This window comes from Galleria mellonella, unplaced genomic scaffold (genome assembly GCF_026898425.1).
Source record: "Galleria mellonella isolate WM207_F2 unplaced genomic scaffold, CSIRO_AGI_GalMel_v1 utg643, whole genome shotgun sequence".
NCBI classification, from domain to species: Eukaryota; Metazoa; Arthropoda; class Insecta; order Lepidoptera; family Pyralidae; genus Galleria; species Galleria mellonella.
Genome location: NW_026442135.1, coordinates 1,327,834 through 1,340,484, shown reverse-complemented (window position 1 = coordinate 1,340,484; position 12,651 = coordinate 1,327,834). Strand labels below are relative to the sequence as shown.

The following is a 12,651-nucleotide window of genomic DNA, read 5'->3' as shown; positions in this document are numbered from 1 at the left end:
AGTTTAAGCATTTTACTTGCAATGCTTTATCTTAGTTGTACTAAAAGTAGTCCATTAATATTCATATAACTAGCCATCACACTACCTTAAAAAATACTGTATAATCACTAATATTTTCATATCCCATGATCTTTCAGATTTACAATAAAATTCGAAAATAGCAAATTGCAACTAAAAAGATATTGATATTTAAAAGCAAAAAAAGAGGAAAGAGAATATTTCAGTTTCTTTTTGTAATTTCCGTAATATTAAATCCACACAAGTTATATCTTTTGTAGTATGTACGATCTGAGATCAAATATTTATTTTATTACTTTATGATATTTAATTTAATTTATTAAATTATACAATAACTGTAAATAAAATAACTGCAGTTCAATTTATTATAATTTCTTATGATGTTAAAAATAATTAGATTATTATAAATAATTTTGCATAGCACCGCGAACTACCGCGCATGCTCTAATTCACAGATCGATTATGGTAATGACAATTTGTCAACGCACAGATGGCGTAACGCGCATAGTTAATTTCCTTCCATTCTCGTTCCTTTTTGTGACATTTTTGCGAAACGTCCATCGTGTTTCCTTGTGAAAATTACTCAAAAAATCGCATTAGGGCATGGTCGGTAAAGTTTTTCGCACGAAAAACCGTGAAATAAAGTCTATAATCGTGGTTAAGTTTTTTTGTGCCAAGTGCAACTAAACAATCAAGATTCCGCCGATAATTCAAAGCCTACCCAGTGGGTGGCTTAACTTGGTGAGTAATTTGTTTCTTGTACATAAAATATTCTTATATTCATCATAAATCTTCAATTTCATTCAATATTTGTAACATTTCACAGCAGCTGTTATAGAATCCAATCCTCACCGCCGCGTATTTCCTGTCACATGTATTGCTCATCTAGGTTTTACATGTTAACGTAATTTCCAGAAGTCTTATCTACTTGTATAAGAGTTTAAATACAATTGAATACTTAGTTCGTTATTTAACAACTAAGCCAAATAATGTCTGAGTCACCTCGTATATATACTAGGTATGTCACGAAGTTACGTCAAGAAATCTAATGATAACCCTGATAGTATGATATAAAAACTCGAGATTGGTAGTAGATATTTTAGTTTGGTGCCAACTCTTGAATATGTATATATTTTTTAAGTCCTATAAGTTTCAAGGTCTATTCAAGGCCACATTGTTCTAGATGGACAAATACCCCCATTTTAGTAGCTGGAAATTTGTTAAAACTTGTATTATACATTACTTTTTACCTGCTAATACAATATAATTTGCAAAAAAATGCCTTGAATTTTTTTTAATATTACCTACTATGTTGTCTGTGTTGTTGGATACCTCTATTCCATTTTTATTTCTGTCTTCAAGTGGCTGCACTTGTATAACTGTATTTTTGTTTGAAGGGTAGGATTTCACAGTGAAATTACAGGTTATGCATGATACTTAAGTACTCAGGAATAGCAACATATGGGGGGGGGGGGTGTACCATTATGCTTTTATTGTCTATATGCAAGGGTTGATATGTCCTATTGGTTTGCATTGGTTTCTCAATTTGAATCATCAAAATCAGTTGTGAATTGTAAAAATATTGCATAACATATTGAATTAATGCCAGTTTAGACTTGTTATTGACTAGTAAATGTTTTATTCTAAACATTTGTTTTTCTCTATAGTTTTTTTTGTTGGTTACAATATGTGCTCTCTAAATGTAAAAGTTTCTAATATTCTGTATAATTTACTAACTTAACTGATGATAGTTTGTTAATCTCGATACTAATGATTTTCTTTTCTACAAAGCTATAATAATTTATTAAAATATTACGACAATTTAATAATATCTAAGCACATTAACATCTAATGATGTTTAGAATCAATATTATTAAATATCAGTTTGTTGACCATATTTATCAATAATGTGGAAGCCATTTATTACTAATTAAACATGAATTTCTCTGTATGATTTATTATTTATTTATTTATATGCATATTTATTTTGTTACTTTCAACAATTTACAAATTATTTTGATTTTATTTTATTATACTTATCCTATTTATATTTTATATTGACAATTATAATAGTATAGTCTATTTTCTCTTAATGCCCTTTTTTGGATAAACAGGGAGAACTTTGAACCAAAGCCTCTATCATTATATATGTCTTCCATTTTATTAAATATCATAATTTGTTTTATACATATTTATATTATATTTACTTATAATAATGATAATATGCTAAATACCAAATTTTATATTAAACAACCTATGGGAATGAAAAAGCGTGTTAGCAGTATTATTAAATACATTTATATATTTGTTTTTTTTTTTACACACAGCATGCAAATTATAGTGTTTGTTTTGTTATTTTATCATAAAACACGCTTTTTCGTTTCATTATAGGTATAAATTGAGCAATGGAAAAGAGGGACTCGTTTTTCTTGTCTGACAAGAATAAAAAGAAGAATGAAAAAGAAGTAAAACAAGAATACAAGAGGAAAAGGCAAGAAGAGTTTAATAGGAACCGTGGAGTGGAGAAACAGAATGAGGAGAAGAAACCATTTGACAAAAAGACTTATAGGTTAAAGAAGTATAGTAAAAAATATAAATTAGAGCAGTGGGAGGAACAAAGGAAGAAGAAGCTATTGAGAAATTACTATAAAGATATTAAAAATGATCCATCCAATGGTTCATACAAACCTAAAGGTTTTGATGAGGATAAAGTAGATTCTAATCAAGATGTGGGCAGATATGTTAGACATCCTGATTTAGTAGAAAAAGAAGTGCCAATAAAAAAGAAAGATTCTTTTCAAAAGGCTAAAGAACAATACAACAAAATGAAGCAAGAAAAATTGCAACAGAGAAAAGAGTTAGAAAAAGCTAAGGAGGAAAGGAACCAGAAGATTCTAGAGTATAAAAAGAAGAAACAGGATAGATTCAAGAAGTTGAGTAAGAAGAATAAGAAAGGACAACCTGTTATGACAGGACGATTGGAACTGCTTTTGGAGAAAATACAAAATTCCAAATAAATAATGAAATTGTATTTTTGTTAAATTACTAAAGCTTATGGCATTTCTTTTACAATAGGACAAATGTAAGGAATCATGCTTATATAATTAATTGGTAGAAGGACAGATTACAGCATTTTACTCATAAATTTATTATTAATGGAAATTTTCATGTGACAAAACACTATAAGTACGAATAAAAAATGAAGATAATGGTAATTAACAACACCATAACATTCTCCATACAGTTCTCTGGGAATGATGAACACTAGCCGTCTTATTAATAATCTTATTTTTTTTATTATTCAATTTAGAATGGCAAACAAGCTGACGGCCCACCTGGTGGAAAGTGGTAACCGTCGCCTATAAACATGAGCAATACCATGGACATAACAGAGTATACTGTTTCACCCATGATACCCCCATACATTGCCATTCCTGTGGACTCGGGTGTTATTCCTCTGTACCCAGTAAATTCACGCCATATCCCACTCTTCAAACCGAAACACAGCCATGCAAGCACAACTGCTTCACGGTAGAAACATGAATGGGACAGAGGTACCCAAGCAATCGACTTTTGTACAAAGTCTCCCTCTGGTATAATCTTATCATTTTCATAACCCCATTTCCTTTAAATTATTTGACAATGTAGTGAAATGCCAATATGTTTGGAAAGATTTGTTAATTTGTTTTCTGAAGTAGTTGATGCATTTTTTATAAAAAAATGTGTCAATTTGTTTTTTTAAATAACAGAGGCAACTTCTATAAAAAAATTACCATACTTGCGACTGAGTTGTCTTTGCTTTTGTTTTTGCTATGGCAATTTACCATGCTAATGTTGCAAACAGAATCCTTTGTTAATAATCACCTAATCAGAATAACCATAAATGTTTGTTAACAAATTGTAAACAATATTTTTATCGACGATGCTAATGAAACATCATTTTGAACTATATGCACATTTGTTTAGTTGTTTCTGTCAATATTTTAGTGTGTTTGCTTTATGTACGACCTTTTTTTTTGTGTTGCAAATATAACTGAATAAATACGTTTTTGAAACGTGAGTAGTAATTATATGTATTTATTTATGTACCTGCCTAAACAATAGTATTTTATGTCAGATAAAATTTGTATATAAGCGTTATATTATGTTTTACAAAAGTGGGCTTGATATAATTTAAAAATAGACACATTTGCATAAAAAGAACCAATCAGTTTCATGTTTTTCTATTGGTGTCCTTTTAATTTCGATAAAATATCTCAAGTTAGTGAAAAAAAAAAAAAACTAAATGAATAAATACTGACAATACCGTGGTTTTTGTTAGTTTAAACAATAATTTTATATTAAAAAAAGTATGGGAAGGATACTAAATTTAGAAGAGTAAAACCCGTACGCCAGTGTAAGTCTTGATTGTTATTTTTATGAAAATTCTAGAATTATCTGTGGAAAATATTATGTTTTTTAAATCACGGGAATAAAGCGTACCCTATAACTAGTATTTCCAAGAACTTATGTTCTAAAATTAGCAACTAATTTAACATAAAACAAGTCAAAACACATTTAAAAAAAAAAAAGCTATTGTTATCCTTATCGTAAGACTGGGTACCACACGTGTAGTTTATTAACAATACGATGCTAAATTTCAACACAATTGTCCGCCAGCAAGCGGTTAAAAAATAGATTGTAAATTTTTAACGCAAAGCCTTACTAAAGCAAGTTGTTAAGAAGCCACAAAGCTCTAGCGTATTGACGGGAAAATTTAGGAATGGAGTAGCGGGTAGATGTGTGTTATACTAGCTGTATTCCGCAGCGTTGCCCACGTGAATTGGTACGTATTCAATATGCTCAGTTGGAATGTAATCTACCCGTGTACCAAATTTGTATCAAATCCGTTCAGTAGTTTTTACATGAAAGAGTAACAAACATCCCTCTTTACAATCTTTTACATTTATGATTATTAACAGGATAGAATAAAAGCAAAGCTAACGGCCAGCGGTTGGCAAACTGTCACTTTTTATAAACAACAACTAATGTATGGTATAAATATAATATACTTTAATTCTAGATATAAACTGTTGATTCCAGATGTAATATTAAAAATAAAAAGTAAATAAAAACAGAAATCAGAGGGCCTACTTACGAAATATTTTCGATGGATAAGCACTGTTTATATGTTACAATTTACATAATTAACTGAGTATTTATTAAAATATCGTTCCTCGGATACTTTGTCTGATGATCAAACGTTTTTTTTTACTGAATGAAAATGGAATTAGGTAACCAAAAATACGCCTGCGCTAAAATGGGATTTTCATTTCATGGCGGACACCAGCATACTTGATCAATGATGGATGAAAACATGCCAGATTTACTCATTATCTATTGATGAATTCATCATTTTTTTATGAATCTATTTAGTTTCTCGCAACCGCGTGATCAGGTTATGTTTACAGGTTGGATATATTGTAGCAATCCTTCTTCATCCCATGCATTACGTGTGTATTAAATTTCATAGCGATTGGATAAGCTGTTCAGCCGCTATAAGGTGTCAAACAAACAAAATCACTTTCACATATATAATATTAGAAAGGATTTATCCGAGGCTGAGTAAATCTAGTAGAAATTAATCAGTGTTAATTATTTGTCTACTGAGTATTTACTCATTGGCACTGATTATTTACTCGAGCCTGAGTAAATAAACTCAGCTTATAAATATTGCAGGGCTCGCCCATCTGTACTTACGAAGCGATCTCGAAAAATTCAACAGCGATTATAGCAAATATTTACGTACAGTTAAGGACGTGTCTGAATGAAAGTTTGGTGAACATAGGTACACTTATATTCATGCATCCATGTTTTATTGCATCCCCACATTACAAATATAAGTGAAATAAACAATTATATAAAATAATCATCACCTTGAGACTGCAAACTTGACATAGATAATAATTAAATGATATCTATTTAATGCTTAATAACCCTCATAATTAATCTAAATAAATGATGAGAAAACATTGTCTCATACTAATTATTCATAATTCTGCGTAAGTAATAAAAGTTACAATTAGCACCTAATGTAAATGGCAACGGCTCTAACTTAGCACAGGATTAACGTGACTCGGTTATATTCCACAGATAGGTTAAAAAAATATATCTGACATTTCGTCATAGTATTCTACACTGACGGATCTGACAAAGATTACATTAAAGATCCGTCAGTATTCTACGACTATGACGATTTATATTCAACATCCTTATTTATAAAAACTAAAACCTTTTCTACAAATCTAAGTATTTATTCTGTTTTGTCACTAATTCAAATCTACAAATTTATTAACTTATTGTTGTTACTGTATGTTTTAGTGCGTAATATATATATATATATATATATATATATATATATATATATATATATATATATATATATATATATATATATATATATTATGACAAAATATTTGAAAAAATAAAAAAAAATTTTTGCTTTATGAGAGGAAGAAAGATTTGACGTTTTTATAAATAAATGACACGAGTATATATAAGATGATTTACATCTATGTAAAAAAATACATTATCCTTGCACATAAATGAAATCTATTGAGTAGTTTAGTTTCTAAATCAAAATAACTGGAGGCCAGTGTTTTTCTCGTAGAACATAATCTATTTATATACGATTTAAGTAAGAAGATTTATATTTAACACTTTTCTTCTGCGAATGTTCGAATTGTAAAACGAATATTCTGTCTATGCGTGGAATAATAAAATATATGATTGTAAAGACAGGGCTTTTGGCCCATTATGACAATTTCACCAGGAATTAACTAACAACCATGACAGTTCCCAAGGGGATCGCATCGTGTGGAGGTCGATCTTCCTTATCTTGTGGGTGTTGTAAGAGGCGTTTAAAGGAACTTAATAGTAGGGGAAAGGGCAGCAACGTTTCTCTTAAAACATTTTCATTATCAAAAGCCTAAGTGTGGTTGCCAACCCGCCTGCTAAGCATGGCAACTTCTGGCAAAAACTTCTCTTTTGGGGAAGGCTTATGTTCAGCAGAGGACAGTTAACGCCTGAAATGAATAAATAGACTTAGTATAACTTACACTTTTTAATTTAAAAGCTAAACAGTCCATTCGCCCTTTATCTCTGGGTGTTTTTTTTTTTCTCGACGTTCATTAATAGAATTGGCCCATTTGGCCCGGCCTCGTTCACCTTTTTTATCTCTTTAATCACCTCATTACAGTCAAATGATACCGTAGACCTCTTAGGTAGGGTCTTCAGGTTTATCTCGCGTAACGTATTTGTTTAGCACGCCTTCTCTGATTGGCATGATGTAGTTAGCCTCTTTTTCGAGAGAGGGATTGTTAACAATGAGAGCTACTCCCTCTAGTAAACCCTATTGCTAACAATATACCTTGTGACGTCTACTCTAGAAAGCACCGTGGTTAATTCCTCATGAATTTGTTACGATTAGCCAAATTATCTGTTTAGAGTGAGGGGGGGGGGGGATTGTTAGTAATATGAATCTAATAGCCCCTTTATTAGCAATGTACCCCATTAAGTCTACCTCCAAGCGGTTACCCTGGATACCATTTTGGTTAATTCTTTATGACTTTGTCACTATGGGCCAACTGACCTGTTTCATTCTCACTTATCATCTTTCAACTACTCTCTAACAATATATGTGTGATCTGTCAGGCCTTTTTTTAATCCTTCTCACGGCCCCCGTAAAAGCAATTATGATGAATTCGTCACGGTGGGCCGACTAACCTGGTTTCATCCTTACTTATCATTCCTCACTGATTCCCTAACGATAATTTATTAACACAGTGTAGGTTGTCATTGCGCATTTATCCATAAAAATACCTCTCTTTGGTGTTTCATAATATTTTTGCAAAAATTTTAATAAATTCACTGACATTATCTAAATCGCAAGACCCAATATTATTACTATACTAATATTATCCTTGACATGAGCTCGTCTTATCTATAATTACAGAGATACTCATAGTAATGAACGTAGCATGCTCTGAAAATGTTACAGTCTTAAGTTTGCGATAGTTTATAATATTTGTACAACGATAGCCCCACGTGCCTTGTTTAGATACGTTTTTATTGTACCACAGTTGTTATTAAATCGTTAAAAAGAATTATCCAGCAATCCTTAGATAACAATAATAATAAGTTGTAATTATTGTAAAAAAGATTTGTACTATTCCACTATTTCACAATTGTAAAATTGTAGAATAGTGTCTTTATGTAATGATAAAAAAATTCGAAGTTCCATCAAGTGTCAACAACGATCGTTGAGACTTTAGATTATGGTTGGGACGTCATTATTAGAGGGATCATTACAATTAAATAATCCTATAATTCCAGATATTTAAATTCAGAATTGCAAATTTCTAAACTCAGCGGGTTAATTAACAAAGGAGATACGTTTTACATTTAAAACGGTAATCTTGTAATAATTTATATTACAAGGTAAATAAATCATTAATTTGAGAGAATGTAACAATTTTCAATATTTATCATATATAAAACATAACCTGTTGCGACCCACCCGGCGCCAAAGTATAAAAATCGCCACAGAACTGCCGGCTGATAGATAAATAATCGTAAAACAACAATGACCTGACCGATAAAGGGTCGAGTGTGGTTCATATCGGGCACACGTGATTGGCTAAGTTATTGTTTGCTGGATATTAAAACTTGGCACAAGTCACATCAGTTGGGAGTTATACTTTCGCTGGAGCTATACGTGGCCTTTTATTTATGCGATAATAACATGAATTATGAGAATTCGAATTTGGAATCTTTTGAGATCTATGCATTAAATGGATTGAGGATTTTTTGTCCAATCTCCATTTATGTTTTGGCTACAACCTAGAATGGTTTTACATTGAGGTCCTTTGCATTATTTATTTTCACGGTTGTGCCTGCATCGTGTATTGTTGTACATACAGACTATACTTGCATTACTGGTCTGTAGTTATTTACAAGCGAGAGTTCACATCTCAGGTTCACACAGATATTATGGGCAATCTTTCACTCCAGCATTGAATGGTGTCAACCATCCTACCAAGATAATAAACAATAAATCTCGCTGTTGGTCTTAAATCTTAATTATTACAGTAACATATCATCGTATTATGCTGGGGTCCGTCTATCCGATGAGACTTTCACTCTATTTAGCCCATGCTTTCCAAGGAGCTCGCTATAGAATATTGCAGTTTTTTTTTTTTTTCTTTTAGACTGGTGTATTGGGTTTTATTTTCTAGTCATCAATGCTGTATTCTTTTATGTGTCAGATGCGAGCTACTATAAATTTTAACTTGTAGTGTTTGTATGTCAACAATTATTGTTAAGGTCAAATCTTGCAAGTTAAACTTTTTCCAGTTCCTTTTAACCGATTTTACTGAAATGTGTCATATACCTTTAATTCTTGTGACAAAAAACATAATACTGAATATTATAATCCTATAATATAATAATATTATAAGCGAGAAAATTTGTAAAAATATTCGGATGTTCAGATGTTTATAGATATTAGCTTAAACGGCCAAACGGATGTGAATGAGTTTGGTACATGATTTATACTCGTATATTATACTGATCCACGCGGAAAAAATTGCTGAAAACAGTATTTTATAAAAGTTTTAGTATTTTTAAAGTATGTAAAATATTTTCAAATATGTATTATTTTTCTATCACCGTGGGGTACCGTAGAGAACTACTAAATAACATTTACAAACTATAAACACAGTTGTCAGTTTAGGCACTTTGGCCATCGGTTGAGTGACCCTAATCTGTCGGGAGTATTAATTGGGGCACTCCGCCCCGTCATAGGTCCACCACCTATGAGTGGACAAACAGAGTTTATCGATCTAGGAAACGTGTTGGGTTCACAGTTCAGACGATACAGTATTACTGATATCGGTAGTAAATAGAAATGCTAAAGTCCGATTCATACTGTAATGATCACGGATCCTTTTCGATTCGATATTGGTCTGGTTGTAGAAACACTTCGAGATTAATCTGGTACGGAACTGGACTCTCAATATGAATACACTATATACATAATATACTGTGAATCGGGCTTAATACCGGTCACGATTTGTTCTCGGTCCGATCTTGGTCTGATAAAGTATTACCACGTAAGAAACATTGAGGTTTCACATTATCTTTCAATCAGTTAATAAAGGAATTGTAACCTGCACTTGTGAATCTATTCTATGCCGTGTCGTTCCGGTGTAGAATTCCTTTCTCGAGGTTGCCATAAGAGGCGACTAAGGGAACAGAGTGATCGAGAGATGGGCAGCAGCGTTCCTCTTAAAATATTATCGAAGTAAGACTGCAATTACTAAGGCTCCTGCCAACTATTGGCAAAGCGCCACATAAGTGGAGGCCTAAAGTTCAGGAGTGGACAGTTGACGACTTATATGATGATGAAGATGATAACTATCTAATTGTGTTTACAATTACGGCTTAAAGTTCTCTAATTAATCAATTCGTCTTAAAAGACGAATAAAACTGTTGTAAGTACTATCTGCTTTGAACCAGTTTTAACTAGTTTTGATTCGAAGTTGTCCTAGACTGATAACAAATAAAGTATCCGATCCAATAAGGGTAAAAGACTATGCCATCATACAAGCCATACGTCATAGTCGTAGAATACTGACGGATCTTTATGTGTAATCTTTGTTAGATCCGTCAGTATTCTACGACTATGACAATATAATGATGATGATTCACGATTAATCTCGAAATGTTCTTATATTTTACTAGACCCTGATAGGACTGAGAATGAACTATGACCGACATTGCAATGTGAATCTAGCCTTACAGATATCGGTATTCGACAGTAAATAGCAATGTTTATAATGAAATTTACATTACATGTAATTAAGATTTGACATTTGATCGTGATCTGAAGCACAGTGGACTTATTTGTAAACATTATGTATTTATTTTGACTATCCAGAGAGCACAGTAGACTATATGTCAGCGGCACCTTTTTATGCAGTTTAGAATGAATAAAATTAAACAAAATAAGCTGACGAGCTATCTGATTTAAATTGGTGATCGTGGCCAGCGCTTGAACTTGAACAGCGCCATAGACGTCACAGAATATACTGTGACATTGTGGGTACCCCATTTGCGTTGCCATTTCTACATATATTATGGTGATGTGCCTACGTACTCTCTCCGCTCTACGTACACTCAGTCTATTGTTTTCTCAGTGTGAACATTTCTAATTGTTTGTATCTATAATAAGTTTATTATTGTAATCTTTTGGAGGAAACAATAAAGAGTATCTATTTTTTGTTTTGAACCTTATCTTAAATTAGGGATCTATATCTTTTGAGAGTTCAAAAGCCGTGTTCTTGTTTACTTTTAATGGGTGATAATGGAATGATAACCCTGCCTGCGCTATCGGTATACACTAACGGGGCAACAGCGAAGGATGTTACATATAGATCAAGTTTAATAAGTTGGTTCATAGTGAAAAATTTTTTGGAATTAACCGCTATGGTTTCTAAATAGGGACTCCTTTGACTCAACTCGAGCTAAGAATATGTTATCAATGAAGCTACTAGTCCCCATTTCTAACAATCCTATCCCTCGTTCTCGTGGACTTCATCCATAATGAGGTCAACCGATAAAGTTCATATTCATTACTTGTCCACGCCTAATTTCTTAACGAGAGTGGGTCGCATAGAATTGTATATATTTACTATTCAAATTATCTATTCTGAGAAAAGCATATAAACACGTTTTAGATTCTACTTGTACGATATAAATTATAAATCTTCTTATCGATAACCCCTAAAACTTTGCATATATGACCCGCGCGACAACGCCTTCTCCGTCAGCAGTAAGATGAAGGTAAGACTAGTGATCTAATAAAACCTCACCCAGAAACCAAGCTATGGGGGAGGGGATGACAGTGCACAGGCATTAATATCGTAACATGTCGACCTCTTCTGGAACCCCACTTCTAGAAACTCGTTCATTCTCGATGAATTCGCCGTTATAGATTAAATAACCTGAGTCTTGGTACCCCGCAGGTCTATACCGATAGCGCAGACGGGGTTACTATTCATCATCATCTTCATCTTCCTACCCTTATCCCAATTATTATTTGGGATCGGCGTAATATATTTTCCCCTTCCATTGTTTTCTATTCCCAGTCATTTCCGCATTCACTCCCATTCTGGCCATATCGTCTTTCACACAATGCATCCATGTCTTTTTAGGTCTTCCTCTGCTCTTATAGCCATTTACATTCATTCTTAATACTTTTTTTTTAAATATGCTCCGGGGTTACTATTATCACCTACTAAAAAAGGACCACGCCTTTTAATAATATTAATAATAGAAAAAAATTTAAAAGACTCATGGAGAAAAGTAAAGGTTTTTTTTTTTTTTTAATTAAGTTTTTAATCAAAAATGAGCTCTTTATACTGATACGAGAATGCATATTGTCGATAGCGGTCGTCAAAAACCTGGTGTTTTATAACTTAAAAACTTGATATAAGTACTATTCGTAATATATGCTGACAGAAAGTTTACCAATACCTTAGAGCCTATATGGTCGCAAACAGCGCGGTTTCAGAAATGTTTCCTCCCACGAAC

The 12,651-nt window shown here is 32.3% G+C and overlaps 2 protein-coding genes across 3 annotated transcripts in view; both read left to right on the top strand.

Annotated features, from left to right (window-relative positions):
• The first annotated feature begins 520 nt into the window (after positions 1-520).
• The window catches only part of LOC113511219 (ornithine decarboxylase 1-like), a 35,469-nt gene continuing 23,338 nt past the window's right edge, over positions 521-12,651 (top strand). The window contains exon 1 of the mRNA XM_052900336.1: positions 521-759. The gene's annotated coding sequence lies outside the window, so the exon portion shown is untranslated. The remainder of the gene's footprint in view (positions 760-12,651) is intronic.
• On the top strand, positions 1,128-4,088 carry LOC113511171 (thyroid transcription factor 1-associated protein 26 homolog). 2 transcript variants are annotated; one of them, XM_052900339.1, is made up of 2 exons: positions 1,128-1,143; positions 2,410-4,088. In XM_052900339.1, the coding sequence occupies exon 2, from the start codon at positions 2,424-2,426 to the stop codon at positions 3,033-3,035; it is 612 nt and encodes a 203-aa protein (XP_052756299.1). In that variant the 5' UTR covers positions 1,128-1,143; positions 2,410-2,423; the 3' UTR covers positions 3,036-4,088. The 2 variants fall into 2 exon arrangements, with proteins under 2 accessions (XP_052756299.1, XP_052756298.1); XM_052900338.1 differs by lacking the exon at positions 1,128-1,143 and adding an exon at positions 1,286-1,416.